Source organism: Ptychodera flava, chromosome 18 (genome assembly GCF_041260155.1).
Source record: "Ptychodera flava strain L36383 chromosome 18, AS_Pfla_20210202, whole genome shotgun sequence".
In the NCBI taxonomy this organism is placed as follows: Eukaryota; Metazoa; Hemichordata; class Enteropneusta; family Ptychoderidae; genus Ptychodera; species Ptychodera flava.
The window spans coordinates 20,303,445-20,324,788 of record NC_091945.1 but is presented as its reverse complement, the minus strand read 5'-3'; the positions used below and the strand labels follow the sequence as shown (position 1 = coordinate 20,324,788).

The 21,344-nt window shown below is 37.2% G+C and overlaps 1 protein-coding gene across 1 annotated transcript; it reads left to right on the top strand.

Moving 5' to 3' along the window:
* The first annotated feature begins 110 nt into the window (after positions 1 to 110).
* Positions 111 to 21,302, top strand: LOC139117111 (GTP-binding protein Rheb-like). The gene is made up of 7 exons (XM_070679953.1): positions 111 to 323; positions 1,036 to 1,107; positions 10,378 to 10,528; positions 11,485 to 11,541; positions 15,686 to 15,733; positions 16,384 to 16,465; positions 18,339 to 21,302. The coding sequence occupies exons 1-7, from the start codon at positions 275 to 277 to the stop codon at positions 18,429 to 18,431; spliced, it is 552 nt and encodes a 183-aa protein (XP_070536054.1). The 5' UTR covers positions 111 to 274; the 3' UTR covers positions 18,432 to 21,302.
* Positions 21,303 to 21,344: the final 42 nt, after the last annotated feature.

Sequence of the window (21,344 nt, the reverse complement as noted above, 5' to 3'; positions counted from 1 at the left end):
TAAAATATTTATCAATAAAATATTAGAGAATTATAACTTTAATATACAAGTTTAGTGCCACAATTTGTGGGTGTAATTTCTTAGAGTATCAAGTCAATAACAACATCGTGATCGAGGTCATAGCTGTGGCAGACTCTCCTCGGCTATTCATTCGACTTTGGCGTCGCGGCTTTGCACTTCCGTTGGGAATTTTCACCCGAGTAACTCTACTGTTTTGTCAAAGTTTGATGAGAGACAAGCTTTCGGTAGTAACTCTACATTTTAAGGAACAAATATGCCACCAAAACAGCGCAAGATCGCCATTATGGGGTTCAGATCCGTCGGTAAGTTATAGCCCTCAGACACACTTCTGCGCAGTTTGTTTTCCTTCATGCTCATTGATTGCAAAATGCTTCTGAGAACATTTTCTCATCTCTGAATCCGGAGATATAAATCTCCGCATGGTTGCTTCTGTGTGGTATATTCGAGAATCCTCGTCCCTCTGTTAAATGTGTCTACAAATTTTGTGACTGTACTGCAAGTGAAGTGCCAGGCATAGTACAGTTAGAGTAAATGGCAGTGTGGATTGTACTGAACTCGTCGTTGGCTATCAACACTGCACGAACGAAATGTGTGATTTTTTAATGAATGGAACACAGAAGCCGTGAACACATGTTTTACCAGGCGAAAATAAGCGTCAACAAATTTAACTGTCTATCTTTGACTTCAAATTCCGAATTGGCGTGACAACCCTATTAAGTAAATAACCCGAAATGAAAAGTATAGGTTAAGAGGGCGCCGGTACAAATAATATGTGATTGTGAACGTCTCTGTCAGAAATGACAATACAATATTATAATATTGAACTTTGGAAAAAGGTTGGTGACCCCCTTCATAACAAATTTATGCGGATGATAAACATTGTTTCACGCACTCTTGACGCTTAAAATTTTCAATAACAAAGTCGCCCGTTTATGGTGTAATACAAGTTTAAAAGGTTAGAGGTGTGTCATGATCCATGTTTTGTTTTTCATTATTGTTTTGTTTTTCATACAGGGAAATCTTCACTGACCATACAGTTTGTAGAAGGGCAATTTGTTGATGCTTATGATCCAACCATAGAGAACAGTAAGTATGACGATGTGTTATGATCTTCCATAACAAATACGACCTTGGTGCCTGTCAAAGGTCAAGGAACTGTAACAATCTGATGGACATACATGGATATGTATTATGAGTCAGTTCTGTATTTAAATCTTTATTATATTGACCTTTACCTTAGTTTATTGAAATTATCACTATAGTTACCACCCTGTAAAGTCTGAATTATCCAAAATTTTCTTAGTCTGTATTCATCATCTATATTTAGTCTTTCATGAAATGAACCTACTGGGGGGTGGGGGGGGGGGTGGAATCATGATAACTGTTCACCACATGTAGTGTACCAGTACTTTGAATTCTACTCATGTCTACTGGAAAGGAGGGTTTAGGAAGATTTATCGATTGTCAAGTTGTCCCAGGAATTATTTAGCAAATAAAAAATATTTTAATCACCACTACGGGATGAGCCTTCCACTTTGCCAATAACCCTTTGGTTCTGTGAAGCATGGAATTAGCATATATTATATATAAATACATACATCTCAGCAAGAACACCTAAACAGTTCTGTAATAAACCTTGTGACATGCTAGAACTTTAATGGTCTGATATTTGAAAAAAAGCAGTCAGTGCAAATCATTTTCTGTCTGAAGGGGGAACATTTTATGGTTTCATTTTATGTACAGCTGGTACATATACAGCATGCCCCTTTAATGTGATTTGTCTTCAGTATTTATTACACCTGCATCATAGGAAAGGTAAAGGTTTATCAGTTGTCAAGCATGCATGCCAAATTTTTGGAGAGGTCCATAAATTCCCTTCCAAATGTTTCCGTGACATGCTTTTATTCTCTTTCACATTAGCACCAACACAATGGCAAAGTACATTCTTGTTGACAGTTTTTGATATCTGACTTTTGTTCAGAATACTGGCCCAATGAAAAATGGGTACTGTATTGTTTCTGTTTGGAGAGATTATGTAATTGTTTACCATGGCATGCATGTATTCTAATAGTATTATTATTATCATTATTATTATCATTGAACTTTATTCCCCAGGCTGATCCTCTGCGTGGTTGATATGCATACTGAAAATCTGCAATAAAAGTACATCTATAGAATTAAAAATACAACACACATGCAAATTGATATCAGGCAATACAATAGCATAAACGAAACTGAGGTAAAAAAATTATGAAGCAGATAACAACCACCATGGCAGCAAAAATGATTGGAATACAAAACAGTGGGTTGAATAATAAAGAAAACTCAAATAAAAAAAACCCAGATGGTTACAAAAGACATAGAAGTTAGTACTCTTCACTATAGTAATCAGCAGTGAAGCCTGTACATCCTTTACAGCAATGAGGTCTCTCATTAATTGGAGAAAGTTTCAATACGTAGCAAGATTTTCTTGATGTTAGCCCATTGTCAGTTGTCTTCTCGCAAAGTTGAATTTGTCCTTGCCTCAGATACCTCCAAAGTTATACAAAGTAAAATTCAGAATAACAAAACTATGTTGTTTAATTTAGATATTTAAAAAAAAATCAAAAGTCACTACCCCTGCTAATTTTAATTTTATAAAAAGAGACACAGGTGTAGAGACCATACCAGATGAAGTTACCAATAAAACGGTACATGAGGAAAGTGGTAGTCTTATCTGCCTATTGACTGAAGACTTTCAAGGTTTAAACATTAAAACCCATGCATTATGCAGCATATAATGTTAAACATCCCTCCTGGGGACAAGTACGTTGGTCTTGTCCTTGCAGTTATAATAATATCTGTGAGCCTAAACCAATGTGTATCAGTGATGTGGCATATGGACAGGGTACATACTAAATGAGTAACAAATAAGGAGAGACACAGAATGCTGTGTCGATGTTTTTGTATATTTTGACATTTCTCAGAATCCAGGAAACCATGAAGTAAATTAAGGGTCACAGCTAGTTTTGGGACACTTTTTTTACAGTAGCATTTGAGACAACAGCAGAAGAATTTATAGAACTGTTTTGTTTGATTTCTGAGCTGGCAGGTCACAACATGGAGTTGTCAAGAAAATATGTAAAAGTGATGCTGTGGGCTAGTAGTTGCATATAAATTATGCAGGGCTGATTCATATCATCGTATGCTAAAATTAATGGCTGCTGCGTTGTATTATGCTTGTCAAAGTCGTGTACAGTATATACATGTATGGCCAGTCAGCTAAAAATTGATTTACCTGAAAGTTTTGATTTGCCTAAAAGTGACTTGCTGTAGATAGGCGTAACTTACAAATCATTAGTATTCGGTCTGCCAACATTGGTTTCAACAATTCAGTTTAACCTGAATATAGGGAAATGAGGGCAAAAGATGATAACTACAGTTTAAGTGATGTGTGTGACATTTCTTATTCCCAAGGCCAGCGAGGGTCATCTATGGTTCATTGTACGGACTCTAGGCTGTGACCTCACCCTGAACAATGCATGTAGATGTGGATTGATTCTTAGAGGGAAGGTCTTCTACTAGATATTTCCTTAATGTTTTCTTAGTAAAGAACGATGACAAGTACATGCTGCAGTTTCGTTTCTTTAAGTATGGCAATAAATTCCCTCTGCATATACAATGGGCCAATAATGGCTATTAAAAATGAACCTTAGTACCGCACCATTATTTCTTGGTATGTACAGTATGTAAAAACTTTGTGCTGTACCGTACTTTTAATGAATGGTTGGATGTTATAATTGATTCAGTACCTTTAAGTTCTTCCTCATCCAATTAAAAAGGGGACTCATACCTGACAACTTGTACTTGTACTGTAAGAGTTACACTCGTTCTCATCTATCATCGAACGCGCAACTTCATGTGAATGTTGATACATCTCATGAATTCATCAGTGTGTTTCCTTTGAAACTTCATGAGTTGATAAGGAACTTCCTAGGAAGATTTCAGACGCCGCCGCGCCGCGCTGGCGACAAGTTTACAAGTTTATGTAAACATAAGATACACTGTACGCAAACGACTGACGTGAACGTCATATTCCTAGCTACGTGAATACGTACCTTTACCCGGGACCTTTACATTAGCGATTCGTATGAATTGTTCAAAAACAATGGGCGAAGTTTTAGCCCGGTAAAATGTGTGCGCGAATTTCATTTCATTAATACGACAACTAAAATGCGAATAACAGATCGCGGATACAAAAATAGTTTGGGCGGCAAAGTTGAGGGTTGCTGCAACATTGTACAACTGCCGTGCACAGTATAGTACACACTTCCAAAATGCAACGTGGTTTTCCGACACCATTTCTGACGCAAAGACACATCTGAGAACTTCACTTGAAAGGCGTTTCTTATGGTGAAGTTGCATCGACGACCGGAGTGTCTAATCAACAGCGCACAGTATCTGCTGCAAATACGGGAGAACAGGCTCCCTTAGTGATAGACCAGCGCGAGTTGTCGACAACATTCTCAAACATATCGAGTTCTATAAAAGGCGGCAACCAAGTATTTACTTGCACGAAATCAGAAGGTAACTTCTTGATGATAACGGGTGTACGGCCGAAAACGTACCATCGCTGGCGACAATTCACCGAGCGATAACCGAATACCTGAACATGAGTCGAAAGAAAATATCAAGTCTTGCTGCCGAATCGATGACTCCAGCTATCGGACAATATACACTGGATTTCATAGAAACTGTTTCTGATTACAATATAAATCAAATTCATTGGTTTGACGAGTCTTCGGTGATCAGAACTACAGGCAATCGTCGTTTTGGACACGCAGAAATCAGAACACCGGCAGTTCAAATACAACGCCATGCCATGCATCGAACGCTACGTACACGATCAACATCCTTGTCAGTGCTACGGGTGTCGATCATTCCGATGTGATCGTTGACCATCAACAGGTTGGAGTTATTGAACTTTTTCGATGAGGCTGTTCGAGTTACGGATAATTTTGGAAATCCTTGTTTGGCCGTAGGTGACTGTGTAATTATGGATAATTGCGGTTTCCACGCCGATATGTTGAGCAAAATCTCCAACGACTATTGCAGGCGAGAGGGGTTCGACGATTTACCAGCCACCATATGTTTTCAACGTTTGCGAGCCGTGTTTCAACTATAAAAGAGCGAGCTGAGATCTCATCAAGATTTCGCCTACAGGTTCACTGAACTAGCGACTGCTAATGCCATAGCAAACATTACTCCCGTGCTTGTCGTTTCTTTGCGAGAGAATGTGGTTACATTTGAAAATGCGACCGTTGAGTATCGTCACTACACCGCACGTACATTTGTGCCGGGGTGAGGAAATGAACTAGCGCGATGTTGACTCTCAAAACGAACCTGCGCGATGTTGATTCTCAAGGAAATTTCGAGTACATTTTTTCTCTCTTGAAATGTGAATCTTTCATATTTCCAAAAGTGTAAGAACGTTTCTCTGCCCGAAACTGATGGCGATGTCCCATCCTAAACGTAAATCTTCGCCTTTAAAGTTCCACCTCGGCATTTTAAACTTTCACTTACTAGCTTTCATTCTCATGAATTCACCCTCTCTTCATGTACACGGATGTTATCTTTTGTGCACCGTAGTATTGGAAGTGAACGTTAAACACAAATTCTGATGACATTTTCATTTACAAAACTCATCGGCACCATGGACAAACCAACAAAAGTTTGGAAAAACTCGAACACCGCGGAAAGCATGGAGCGTTCCAGGGACAACTGTGCATGCTCTCAGCGAAAATAAATGTGGCGCACGCGTGTTGTATGCCCCAGCATGTTTTATTTGTTGGCGCGCGCCGACTTGTCTGGAAGTCTGTAGCAATATTATTAATTACATCGTTGAGGCGGCGAAATCTTCCTAGGAAGTTCCTTATCAACTCATGAAGTTTCAAAGGAAACACACTGATGAATTCATGAGATGTATCAACATTCACATGAAGTTGCGCGTTCGATGATAGATGAGAACGAGTGTAAAGGTTATAATTCTTTGGTTCATGCCCAACTTCAAATATTGATCATGGCCGTTCCAATAAGAAAATGTCAAATTATTTGTAAACTTCTTCCTGCAATTAATTTACAATTATAGCGATATTTGCCATAATTACTCTGCATTTGCAGACAGTTGTCTGTGAAAAAGTTGTATAATTATTTTCACTGGTCTTTTGCCAAGGGAAACATCCTCAGTACAAAACAATCTTACTAAGTACACCATTCATAAAAATTAAGTCATAGTGCATGGCATTTTACTTAACTGTAATTTTTTGGCCATGTAAACAATGACTTTTATAGAAGGCTTACATATATAGTTCTTACAATAAAATTATGCTTCCTCTCTCATTTAAGTAACTCCAGATTCCAGAAAGTAGAAGGGTTGACATATTTGTTCTTCAACTTATTTGTACCAACATCATCTTTACCAATGCGTTGATTCAAGGTATCAACATTATTTAGCAATTATGTGTGAAAGTCTCCCATTATTTCTCAAAAGTATTGTTTGGTAACCATAATGCAAGTTTCATCTAAGATAAACTTACAACTTGGAAGACCAGGCCAGAAACTTGATCATGTTAGAAAGGCAATTAAGGTCAGCTATTGCTTGTATCATGTTAATAATCTGTTTACATTGCTATTAAAAGAAACACAACATAGGAGTGTCAGCTAAAGTGTTGTGTAAACAGCAAGGTAATATTTCTTTGAATGTGAAGGAAATCCCTTTATTACATGTACATTCCTGGATGCGTTCTCCATAGGATTCAATGGTAACTTGTTCATGACGTCGCAGGCCCCATAGTCATCACTTGACTGAAAGTGAACCAGAACTATTTTCACTTCGACAACTTCGGGATTTGCAAATGATAAAATTACATGTTTTACATAGGAAATACTGTTTTCACAAAATTATGCGAAAAAAAATTGACAAATCGCAAACAGTGATGTAAATATATTGATGCGCCATTTGATGATGAAAATTTTTCAATAGTTTTTTGTATAACATGGAATAAAGCATATAATTGTCATTTGTATGTAAACCACAAAATTTTGAGTGAAAATTATGCAAAAGAGGCATGTAATTAAAATATTACAGCCCAAACAAGGAACTATGTTCCCTCGAGGCAGGAGACCATTTGCCCGCCTTACGTTGGGCAAATTGTCACCTACCCTTGGGCACATAGTCCCATGTTTGGGCTATAATATATACTGTGTTCCCTAACCTCAATTTTATGTAGACAGTGCATATGTATACTTCCCATCCGTCAACAGTATGTAGTCGTATTGCCTTTCCTTTGGAAAAATATTGCCAGTGGACCACCCACTCAGCACCTCTTTGACTCACATGAAATTATGGATTTTATTGCCAGAGGCCTATCCTACATACCTGAGTATGAGCAACTGTTCATGATTTTATGAATTTAACTCTGTGTAGTATGCTAATGGTACAAAGCTCATAAGGAGTAAGTAACAGCGCCCTCACAGTATTTACATGGACATGTACATGTAGTTCAAAAAGTAAACAAGTTTTTGTGAAAAATTGTCATACACAAATTGGTGTGCATGTTTGTATATGAGGTGATTATAAAACAGTATTTGAGCCATGACATGTGTTAACCCTTTGAACCCGGCTCGGACATCAATGTCCGATGACGTCATAGAGTACCAGGGGGTCAGGGTGCAAAGGGTTAAAGGGCCATATTTGATGGTCCTTTAACAACATATGTTATTGTTTTGTGTAAAGTTCTTGATCTGTGCCCCAAAGCACTTTGAAACACCAACTATTACAATACACATAACTTGTAGATACAACTCCCCCGGGGGGGGGGGGGGGTGTACTTCCATTACCTGCTAATATGTATACGTGCCGTCCAATGGGGTGGGTATTTCAGCAACTTGGTCTAAAATGGGGGTATCAATTCACAGTAAACTAGGGTCTAAAATGGGGTCGATTTTTGAGTGCCACACAAGAACAAATTCCAACGTTCAGTTCCCGTCTTCCTAGCAGGTTTGAGCTGCACTCAGCATCAATATCTTTTTGTGTGGCAGGGGAACCATTAAAAGACCCCCTGCTTTAGCCAAAGTAAATATAGACTTTGTTTTAAACACTGTCACTAATTGGTCAGAACTCCATATATGGAAGAATTTTGCCCAATAGAAAATGTCGAAACAAAGTGGCTCTACTACTACTATCATAACAGGTGACCATGGGAAAACTAGCAGTGCCTTATGGACGAACGGCGAGGCTTCTTGTAGTTTGGAATTTTAAAAATCACCAAACACACTGTATTAAACTGCAGATAACTGATAATTTCAGAAGCTGGACAAAACTTTGGTGAGGGTGAAAGATAGTTTCTTTCACCCAAATTTTCGTTTTTCGGAATCACGGCTTGGCCAGCAACAACATAGCCAAATGCAGTATGGTGGTAGGCAAATACTAGCCCTGCATACGATGCTGTGTGTTCCGCTACAGCTAATAGCCCCGCTCACCACAGCCCTGCAAAGACCCGTACGTAGGGTCAGTGACTTCAAATCCATTTTGGGACTTGACGTAAAAAGCCAAATTACTGCCGAAATTCAGCATTCTTGGGCCCAAGTCGTATCCCTGCCTACCTCAGCTACTCGATCGCTTCCAAAAATGCCAGTCTTTTATTCACTTCTCGTAAATAACCGTCGATGTCGGCAACTCTCTCGCTAGCCCTGCGTACGATGCTGTGTGTTGGCCGCTACAGCTAACACACAGCATCGTACGCAGGCTAGCGAGAGAGGTTATTTACCAGAAGTGAATAAAGACTGGCGGTTATTTACGAGAAGTGAATAAAAGACTGGCATTTTGGAAGCGATCGAGTAGCTGAGGTAGGCAGGGATACGACTTGGGCCCAAGAACGCTGAATTTCGGCAGTAATTTGGCTTTTTACGTCAAGTCCCAAATGGATTTGAGTCACCGACCCTACGTACAGGTCTTTGCAGGGCTGTGGTGAGCGGGGCGATTAGCTGTAGCGGAACACACAGCATCGTACGCAGGGCTAGGCAAATACTTGCTTTTTACCCGATTACGTTTTTGCAAATTTTGACACTATGACTTTTGACCTGGGTCAAAGGTCATAAGGTCTAAAATGGGGTCCTAAAATAACAAGATTTTAGGTCTAAAATGGGCCCCGGGATTTTTACGTGCGGCCGCACACCCCTACCACTTCTCAGAGCAAGTACCCCCCCCCCCCCCCCCCCCCCCCCCCCCCCCCCCCCCCCCGGATACAACTATATGTATATAATGTACTATTATTGTTTACATTTGAAGTCCAGACCAGAATTCATTGTCAACAATAACAAAAAGCAGTCTATACATTTACAGACTGAGTGTCCACTGTCCAAGCTCAGGCTTAATGGAGAGCAGAACAAGAAACTGTAGTCGACATTCAACACAAAAAAAGTGAAAATTTCATCAAAACTTCAAGCCTACTGGCCCTACAACTGTAAAGTAACCTACATGTACAACTGTCCTGACCAATGCTTTCTTCTGTACCAACATGTCAAGCTGGCATAACAGGCTTAGTGCTGTGTCCTTTATCACATACAATGTACCAACATTCTTTAAAATGGCCCAGTTATTCAATTTCACATAATAAATAATATAATACCAATACTTTGATTGTTCATGTGATGGGACTATTCAAATTTTTCCATTTGTTTTCTTAATGCACACATCAGGAAATGATTGTGATATAAATTTCCTACTGAAATCCATGTAACTATGCAGAGAGATACAGAGAGCCTACATTGCACATGATATATCATGAATAAAAATATATTCAAAGCCACAGGACTCTAGTCATATGTGTACCTGTCCTGTGATTGTGCAGATAATCTAGCTTAGTTGACTACGAAATTCTGAAAAAGAAATCAGGATGATTGGAAATGAAAGGAGGGACCTGTAATTCAAAATTACATATACATATACATTCATGCAACTCTGTATTTCAAATACTTTGAACCATCATGTTGCTTCAAGTAAACTAGTTGTTTGTGCTATATGTACCATACAGTGTACATGGGTAAAAGTCCAAACTGAAAATCGTTGCAATCTTTATGTACCTATTGAACCATCTTAACCTCTTTCACAGAGGAAATGGAGCAGAGAGACTTGATGCTTTCTTCTTTTCATGGTGAATTGATGATACTGTTTTATGCAAGTTCAAGTCCAATAGTGATATTTACAACTGTATCGCTGCGTTGCAGCCAAACCAAAATGTGATGCAGAAAGCTGTCATTTGATGTAGTGAATTTATAATGAGTTGTTTTTTCTTTCTTTTTCTCTATTTTTCACAGCATTTTCAAAAACATTCAAAGTCAAAGGACAGGAATTCCAATTGCAACTAGTGGACACAGCAGGGCAAGACGAATACTCAATATTTCCTCAATCATACACAGTTGATATCCATGGCTACGTTTTAGTTTATTCAGTAACCTCAGAAAAAAGGTAATCATTGTGGGTCATCAATGGCTAAATATTTCTGGTGTTAAGTTCCTTATTTCAGTTTGGTACAGTGTAAGAAATTTACATGTTAAGCCTGCCGCACACGAGAGAAATTAGCTGAGCAAAATTTCATTTGAGGTTGTTTGCTCAGCTAGTTTACTCTCCTGTGCGGGCATTTTTTGTTAGTTTTTGTCCTCATGAGCAGTTGAACAAAATATTCATCATGTGCGCCGGACAAAGTGATTTTCCTCACATCTTTTTGACTAAAGCGCACGCGTGGAGATCACAGACAGGCCAAAATGACCACCCAGATTGGCATATCTTTCTAATGCATACTGCGGCCTTCGCGCGCTTTAGTAAAAAAAACGCGAGGAAAATCACTTTCTCGGGCGCACAGGTTAGAAACTTGCCTGGAGGCACAATATATCAAACACAGATATTTTGCTCAAATGCTCGTGAGGACAAAAACTCACGAAAAATTGCCTGAACACGAGAGTAAACTAGCTGAGCAAACAGCCTCCAATGAAATTTTGCTCGGCTAATTTCTCTCATGTGCAGCAGGCTTAAGTCGCAATGTTCTTGTGTTGAGAATAATGATGTATTGTGTATGACTTCATGTGTTTCTGAGGAGGGAAATTCTCTTTTGAGTCATTCCATAGATCATGCTTTTATTGGCTGCATCTTTTTTTGCATGAAATCATATTTCACTTTCCACTGGAGGATAATGCCTACATTTGCATTGCTAAGCTTTCTAGAACTTCTTGTGTGGCCTAAACATCAGATAGAGATTTCTATGTACACCGTATGCACCTACACTATTATCATACATTTGTAGGTTTTGTGAACCATTTTATCACTGAGCAGACTGTCTGACATACGATTACTGAATGCATTTATATCCTACAGTGTTCAGCAATATAGCTAACTTTACAGACATACCTTTTCTTTCTCTCTTACAGTTTTGAAGTAGTAAAAATTATTCATGAAAAATTATTAGACATGATTGGAAAAGTCCAGTAAGTATTTCAACTTTATTTAATGATGTTTCTCAAACTACAGACACATTTTTGAGTTGGAGTGCCACCTCATGCAAATATAGTCACTATGTACCAAAATCACGCCATTCCACTAGAGATGTTTTTTCTTTGGATTACACCATTTGTACTCCAGTACACATATAACATTGTACGTTTTATTTATGCAACTAAAAATGATCACACTCATTTTAAGAAATCATGTCTTGAGCTTATTTATCAGCATCAAAATGTCAGCTGGCTAAACATACATACATCCATGACACCGTTTTTAACAATGGTCGGATCCATAAATATTTAAGAGGTAAGGAAGTTCCGTAGCTACATAAAGAAAAGTAGGGTCATACGGTCGTACACCACGCAAAGGAAACAGGAAATAAAGGGACATAGGATATACAGTTCACATTAATATAATATACTGTAAAGGTCAAGTCACCTACACAAACCACCCACAGACTTGCATGTAGCTAAATAAGTCTCAGTTGCGTTGATTGTTCCATCAGTTGCTACCAAAGGTATGACAGATTTTTTGTAATGGTGACTAATACTGCAAACTGAGACTTCCAGTTCTATCATTCTACTCTTTTCCTGCTAGGGTTGTCTGGCATGGTCAGCTTGTAACATGCAAGAACCTTACCCCTTTGAGCACCAAAGTCAATTTTTGTCACCTTTATGAAACATACCGTAGTCTATTTTTTTTCAGATTTTTGCCAAAATTTTGATAAAAAACTGTAGCCAATGAAATGTGATGTCCATTTGGTGAAAAATTATCAAAAAAAATACAGAATAATTAATAAAAATTGGTAAAATATTGCTACATTATAATAAAAATTTTGGTGGGAAAAATTACAGCACTCAAAGGGTTAAAAGACTTGACCATGTGATGACTCTGAAAAATTTGATATTACAAACTATGATTTTCAATGACTTCTTAGCTAGAACATGATGACTTAAACTTGGTGATTGTGACTGACTTGACCAGATAGATATGTCATGCCTTGCAGTGGTATGTGTCAGAGTGATCTTCTTCACTGGATTTTTAGTCGGGATTTATACCATGTCTATGACTTGATGCAAAAAGAGTTAAAATTCATTTCAAAAACTGACCTTTAATCTGTTCACTTCCAATTCCCTGTGAACAGGTGCGCAATCACCATACCAATGATAACAACAGGTTTGTGCCAAAACATGGCGGTGAAAGGATTATAAGACTTTAGGTGTAGCAAGAGAACATTATAATTTTTAATCCAGAGGAAATACTATTTGTATTTTATCCAGTCATTTGTGTAGTGGGAATGCTTGCACTAATCAACCAAAAGTTGAAGTAAAAGGTATGAGCAATTTTTTTTGAGAAGGTGATTTATTGTATTATATAATTCAGCTATATGACAAAGAGCGAGTATTAAAAGATACCACAGCCTGTCGTATTTTAAAAGTAAAAATTCAGTCATACTGATTGTTTCCGAAGGGGAAAAATGCCAACAAATGACCTGAGTTCACTGATTACCCTCCTGTGTGGTAAACTTTTGAAATACTTTTTAGAAACTGCACTATGAGGTATTTCAAAAACCTGATGAATTCCTAGACACAGAAGTGAGCTGAAAAAAAAGAGGTCAGGTGAGCCAGAAATAGAACAGGAGTTTACCAACTTGCCAAGGTAGACACAGATGTGTTGTGTTAGCTGTTTTGTGGATAATGAAGGAAGTCTTGCCAATTTGAAGTCATTTTGATTAGAAGAATGGAACTGATATGACAGAGTCTATCATAATTTGTCAGATACATTACAGCTGCATACATAGTTTGTGTACATGTCTGTCCTTGGGTGGATTGTAGGCAGTCAGTAGTGGTTTCCAATCGTTGGTTTTGATGTGCCGTACTTTAATCAAGTGGTAAAGGTAAACATTTTGGTACTCTCTAGGATGATAAAGAAAATACAACAAATTATACAATGGTACATCAATTTTTCCAATAAACTTAAAAGAGTTTATCAATGAAACAAAAATAAACATGTTTTGGACCAGCGGTTGCATGATGTTTTGACAAAGGGGGTTTTTAACAAAGCTCTGAAAAACTGTATATTACTGTATGCGGTCTATTGTGTTTTGCAGTTTTGCAATTTGGACCTGTTCTAATAACTCCATCATAAAATATTTGGTACATCCCATTGTATTAATAGGGGTGAGTTGGCAATGAATTAGCCAGAAATGGGGGCGAGAGGGTCAGAAATTTAACGTGTTTTGTACTGCTACGGTAATGTTCTGGTGGACAAGTAGAATTATTGGTACAGGCTAATTTCAAGTACCCCAAGTCCTCTGATATGGTTCACGTACTGTGTATTTGATACCATACACAAGTCCAAAAATAATGTTACTTTGGTTCATTATTTTGAAGGATGGTTAGATCGAAGTTTTGATACTTTTGAACATTGCAGGGTGTGTTTCTCAGACTATATCGTACACCATCCCAGGAAATACATGTATGTCTTACACATGTACTCTGATTGTTAACATCCATAGCCATTCTCAGGGATATTATACCACATTTTGATTTTGAGTCCTTGTTCTCCAGTCAAGTGAGGTGCTATGGACTGATGAAATAATTCAAAACTATTTTCAATGCAGGATAGTTCCTGAACATGTGGATGGAATTTTGAAAATGTTTTAACCATTTTATAGAGAAGGTCATGCACGTCAGAGTTGCAAATCATGAAGAGATGGGATCTGCCAGTTTCCATATAATATACATGTATTATAACTACATGTACATGGATGTTAATTCTATCAATATATATGCGTACTTGTCCTCTTTTACTCTGCTGTTTTGGTTTCTGGGTAGATATGGTATGACTAATACATCATATCTTAAAAAATCCGACAGAATTCCAATGATTTTTTTAGCTACATGTAGTTACCTCTGCAGTTAATTATGTAATTGAGCATATGAAGAACCACTACAGTGTATGTAGACACATGTACATACATGTAGGAATAGTGTAGAAGTGATTTCCAGTGAATGTGAATCTTTGTAAATCTGTGAATGTACAACTCTATATGTACCTGCAGAATTGGTTAACTGTACCGGTATATTTTAATTAGTGTTACCAGTGCATACAGCTACATACAATGTACATGTACATGCATTGTGCAACACTACCATTATAATACAAAACAGGGCTTTTGTCATTATAGTCATACTGAATCTTACTGCCATAAAAAATCTACTAGTCTAAACCTATATTAACCATGTCTGGAGTACTCATACATGTACATGTGTGCAAATGCAATATATAATGTTTATGTAGCCAGATTCCTTTAAATATCTATATCCATGAAAACCATAATTATATCAACTTCGTAAGGCTCAAAACAAAAATTGATTTGTTTCTGGTCACTGCCCACATCACTTCAAAGTGTGCGTGTCAACTCTTTTTTTTCCTGTTTTTTTCATTTGCCCCTATGGAAAAGGGAAAAATTTATCAAATACCACCAAAATTTTTTTTTTAATTTGAAAAAAATTGCGTCACTGCATCATTTTTGCCATATGTCAATGACCAGAAACAAACCTATTATTTTTTTTTGTAAAGTGTATGTATATTTGATGAGCAAGGGTCTGATGTACATGACTACCAAACCCTTCTGCTCACACATATGAATTTACTGTTTCACTGGTCTAACAGACCAAGTCCAGTGAATACTGTACATATACAAAAGAACTTGTACATGTATGCTACAGAGTGTTTTCAGTACTAGGAAACTGGACTGAAGGACTACATGTACCTGACATACATTGAATACATACCTGTGTAGGCCCAACTAATGCATGTACAGTACTGTATAGATTTGCCCACATTTTATATTTATTCATCTGTAGTTTGTTTCAGTTTACAGCCTTGTGAAGCACTGAATCTTTGCCAACATGTTGTAGTAAAATCCTTTTGTAAACAGAGGCAGTAAAACAGGCTGTTTTATGTCAAATGCATCAAATTTGATTGCAACGTACCAACCTAAATAAGGACAATGCATGCACATGTGTATGTACATTGTCATTCTCATTTTATTCGTACTCGCAAATTTGATAATAGTTTTATGGTATCAATTAAATTATTAGATTTGTTTTTTCCTTCCAGAGTTCCAATTGTACTTGTAGGTAATAAGACAGACCTTCATATGGAAAGGTAAGTAATCTGAAATTTCACTTGAACACTGTGAAGTGAAAAAAAAAGACATTTACTTCCTGTAGTATGCCGCGTCCAGCTTGCTTGCAACTGCCAAAAGGCTGCTGTATTTCACTGGACTCTGTTACAAAGGAATAGTTTAACTTGCTGAAAGCACAGCATGAATGTAGACCAGATTTCTCTCATTAAAATCAGTTCTTTTTTCCCCACCTGAACACCAAATTGCACAATCTTCAATTTCTATTTTAGTTTAACATTGTGTTGAAAGTGTAAGAAAGGAAAATGAATGTGAGATTTTAAAATACGATTTTACTTGAAATGTGAATTTCAGAAATTTCTGTCAATATATGTCAATTCAACTTAAATGAATGCATGGAGCGTTTAATAATGAAAGTGAAAGTACACAGTAACACAAATAATTTATAATTCATGTTATGATAATAATACATAGTTAAACTAATCACACTTTTAAACAAGTACTATATACGGTATATGCATTACTTGTTTGCTATATCACATTACATATTTTTTAGGTATCCATGTACAGTATGTACTTGTATTCTAAACGTGAAACACCATCTTGACAAGTGAAACTCTCAAGTGCTTTTGATGAAAGATAATAAGAATATGTCTGTGTATCGTCCCCACAGAGTGATAAGTTCAGATGTTGGTAGGAGTCTAGCTGAGTCATGGAAAGCTGCCTTTGTAGAATCTTCAGCCAAGGAAAATGAAGTGAGTAAAAATTTGTAACTATATATTTTCTGTAATTCTTGTCCATTATTGCTCCTACCACAAGGTTCTATTTGTTCCTATCTAGGTAAATGTACATATTATTTATTCAGTGTACACTGTTTTATGAAATGCAATGTGAAATCTTTGTTTTTCACATTTCATGTGAAGATTTTAATCAGTCTTGAAGATTGAGAACTCCCATGTAAATTAAGATTTCAACTATCCCCAGTCATGAAGCTTGCTTCTATAAAGTAGAGTGCCCTCTACAGGTCAAAGGTAGTGTAGTTATGGCATGTATGGTAAATTTTAGCAGACAGGGCAAAGTCTGCCATGACAGGTCACAGGACAGATGTTAAATACTGTACTATTTCCGGACATCTTGTATTAAACAGAACAGCATACTGAAATGTGTCGATAAACAGTTGATGAAGGAAAGGAAACAAGTAGCAGGAGCTCAGAGAGGCTGTGTATTTGAAAGATGTAAAGACATGTTCGTGGGCAATAGAAACAAATAGAAGTTTGTTCATGAGTGTCAGAATTTCACCATGGTATGCTGTAGTCCAGTAGTCAAACATACCACTACTGTCATAGAGCCAGCTTGAACCCTGTTCATCAATATTCATTTCAACAAAACAAGTCAACATCAAAAAAGAGCAAAGGTTCATCCAAAGAGTAATATATTAAGTGTGAAATGTGAGATCGTCATCATTACTGCATATGTTATTAGAGTCCCAGACATAGAACATTTATGTATAAAACAACCAACAGGAATATCCTATACAGTGACTATATCTCTGAGTGAGAAGAGTACTTCAAAAATTATGTCTAGTGAAAATAGAATGAAGTTTACCCTTTTTTCAGCCTTCGTGCCTCAAGGCCTGTCTTATTCACATCTTGTGCAATGCTTTACTTACAGTGAAGGTCGTTACTTAGCTAGATTTTGAATCAATTCCAGTCAAAATAATACATTTGGCCATAACTTTTGATACGATTTCCTATATTCGGGTTGTGTTTTTAAATTTAGTTTCTTGTTCTACTCAAAATCATGTCCAGAATAATGTTCAACCCTTTGAGCGCTGCAATTTTTCCCACCAAAATTATAGTGTGCAACATTTTACCAATTTTGTGAATTTTTCTGTAATTTTTTGACAATTTTGGACCAAATGAACATCACATTTTATTGGCTTCAGATTTTTATCAAAATTTAGCAAAACATAGAAAAAATTGACTGGCGCATATTTTGATATAGGCAACAAAAATTGACTTTGGCGTTCAAAGGGTTAAATGAGTAGTGTTCCACTTGTCAACATGGCCTGTGCATGTAGCATTTAAAGTTGACCATTGAATTTCAGTCAAGACTTGGATCCATTGGTTGACAGCCTTTTGCACATCATACACTGTCTTGGCGCAGGGCTGATAGAACAGTAAAAAGAAATATCATCCAAAGGTACATAAGCTATATAGCCTTTCTAGGCGATTCCAAAATAGTCTAAGATAAACCAAGTACAAGAGCGTGTCACTTATCACCGGAAGTCTTCAACCCTTTTCCTGTCAAACAGCCAACTCAGTGAAAAGCGGTACTGAGCCAAAAACATACGAATTTCCTCCAGTTTGGCTGGGTCTGTTCCAATAGCTTAAGTCCGTAAAAATCGTGTTTACAGTATCTGTGATTTCAGGGGCCTTCCAATTTTCAATCACTAGTCTTTCTCAACTGTCTATGTTTTAAGATACTTGACCTGATGGTGAAACATGAACTTGGCAGGAAAAGGGTTTTAACATTAAATATGCCTCTGTTTCACATTATCACTAATCCCACACAAATGTGACCATACTCACAATTTTTTTTTCCTTTTGTATCTTCTTTTTCAAACAGAGCGTCATGGATGTTTTTAGAGCAATTCTTATAGCCACAGAAAAACAAGATGGAAACCCGGAGCAGGGAAAATCAGATTGTAACATACTGTAAATGGCAGCTGTGGGTTTCACGGACTGTAATCACAGGGGATGGGCTTGTATATTATGTTACCTGTTTGACAAAAACTCCAAACAGAAAACCACTGGTTGGGTTCAGTATATTTTAATCATGACATTGTTTTATTTTGTGTTGTCTATTGTCCTTGTATGATATTTTTGTTTTGTTTTGTTTTATTTTATTTCATAAACCCACTTTCTTGGTGAACCGGGTCTCAGGTGTATCGGGTCTCAAGTAAAAAACACTTTGAGCCTGTTCAATCAGACTTCGGTCTGTCTTGAAAATGCAGATTAGGACCAGATGTGAAGGCTTCTTTGGAGAGACAGAAACTGGTGAACATTATTTTGGGTAAAGTGGTTCTGATTGCTTTGACCGTGCAGTACGAAATCTGTTGCAAGGAATAGTATTGTGACTGTACAATTGTTAAAGATTCAGAGCAATTTTCGTTTCCTCGTTGTAGGGGTTGGGGGAATCTCGAGACTTTCTTATCAAATCAGGTTGTATACTGGATGTGGAAGCTCAACGTCTTAAACAAACAAGACACTCAGAAAAGACTCTATATCAGATATAAACATTTTATTGATCAGTTTTCAGATCAGACATTTTAATACTTAAAATACAGTGTAGTTTGACGTAGTGTATAAATCTAGCGACTGTAATGTAATGGAATAGGTTGTTCATGGTATGAATTTGACAGCATACCATAGTGTAGGTTTTTCAAAGTTGTACAGATGTACATTCTCAAACACTTGTAGTGTCCGCTGTCATAATCTTTCTCATTTTAGTTTACAGCTGCTATGTATGCCTTCTTGTATATCTTTGGTAAAAGAAACCAGTTGATGTAGCCCAACTACATGCATCTAAAAAAATTTCAACAATCAGCGTTTGCCTAATTATTTTTGTGAGAGGCTTAAAGTTCCCTTCTTGGGTAACAGAGGAAGATAAACAGAGAACCTGTGATTTATTGTTCAGGAGAAGAAACTTTTCTCACATTAAGGTTTGCAAGACTTCCTTTATTCAGTTTGCAACACAGACTTCCTCAGATTGGCACAAGTTTAAATGTATTGAGGACAATCTACACCAGATGCATTCTTCCGTGCGCTAAGATCAGATCTGAAAATTGTATGATTTCACAGGTACTTTCAGGAACGTTTTTGTTTCGCGCCAGCAACCATGTTGAGTAAAACGTGTTGTTAACAGTCATCAAAGGTAAAGTGAAATTTGTTGATCATTTGGTTGAAAGCCTTCATTCTTTGTGGTGAGGTATCATGTAGTGACACAATTTCAAGGGTGGTGTTAGCAAGTTGAAGATGTATAATTATGTTTACATATGTGGAAACACCCCTAGAATGTAACACAGAAACAAGGTATACATGTACTGTGATGTATGAGTAATCTAGATGTGGATTAATTTCCTTAAAAAGGACCTGAGAGATATGCATACTCCTAGTTAAGTTAATTCAGGCAATCAAGCAAATTGATCTTTTCAAGGCACATTGAGATGATTTTTTGTAAGGTCGTAGAACATTTCAGAAAAAAAAGAATAATATTTGTCTTCCCACAAAATGGGATCTACATGTACCGTACCTAGGTTAGTGAGGCTTTATCTTCACAGATGGAGTAGGAAATAAAATTCACAGTGTAGGGCTTAAACAAAATCAATGTCATAGTTTCATTCAAGTTGTTGCATGCTGTGTTTCTGTCCTTCTGTTGGACTGTGTAGTCATTGATAAACGGGTAGATATAAAGGTTGTTCCTTCGGCTTTTCTGTTCATGTATCCAACTTCCAATTCTTGTTAGGTTATTATTTACACACTACCTTTGATATCATGTATTGCCACTTATTTTATACACTAACTATAACCCTTCTGCTGGTACCGGTATATGGTGTTCAGTGTCTACTGCCTTTGGAGAAAGGATCTTGAAATTCTGTTAATTTCCTTCACTTTTTTCTTTCTTTACACATACATTAACCCAATTAACAATGAAAGCAACCGATATCCAGCATGACTTGTTGATCAGGTCGTCCATAATTTACGACCCTGATCATCAACCTTTCAAGAGGAAAACTTATTCTGGAGGGACAAATTCGCTGGCTTGTTTTGTGCCAGGTGTGTTTGCCATACCGTGAAATATCTACTAAGACTCAATGATGTAATCAAACGTTGCCAGTCAGTAAAGGTACATCAGTGAAGACCTTGCTATACCATTCACCAATATTTGTACTCTGCGAGAGCAACCCAGCTTGTCTTGGTGACAGGTAATACGTTACTGCCACACATTCATAGGTACTGACTGGTGTTATAATTATTCTCGGTCCATTCCATCAATGAGCAGGGTTGAAAGCAGGTTTTACCGACTGCACCCTCAGCATGCTTTTGTAGGATCTTACCATTATCACTTAGCCATCACATTGTACAGAAATTCTGAAAGACACTGCTCAATGATGGCAAGTTTGCCCCTCAGTCAGAGTCTACCGATGAGTGAATCCTTCCCTTGTTGGAGCAAACCAGGATTGTGTAAGAGTTGAAAAACACTACTGCTATGCTAACACTTTTATGTGTCATGAAAGTTTTGGGAATAATAGTCATGTTTACGTAAAAAAAGCTTATCTTTATATTCAATGCATTCCATTGTCACCATGTTATAAGCTTAATATGAGTGTGTCTCCACCCTGGATTGCATGAACTTAGGGTCAACATGTGTGAACTTCAACCTCTTCATTTAGGGTCAGTGTGTGTGAACTTTAACCTCTACCACTGAGAGATACAGTATTTGTGTATGTATAAATACTCTTCTTTTACAGTTCTTTGTAAAAAATATCTTGTAATAAATTAGTAATTCCAATATTTTTGTGAATACAAATCTGGTATTGGTTTTGAGTTCATTTTTTCAGGCATGAGTGAG

Bases quoted from the DNA above. Each gene is read 5' to 3' on its own strand.
- LOC139117111 (XM_070679953.1), top strand. From the start codon at position 275: ATGCCACCAAAACAGCGCAAGATCGCCATTATGGGGTTCAGATCCGTC. The intron at 15,734-16,383 runs GTAAGTAATCTG...TCGTCCCCACAG, and splicing joins ACAGACCTTCATATGGAAAG to AGTGATAAGTTCAGATGTTG. The intron at 16,466-18,338 runs GTGAGTAAAAAT...TTTTTCAAACAG, and splicing joins CTTCAGCCAAGGAAAATGAA to AGCGTCATGGATGTTTTTAG.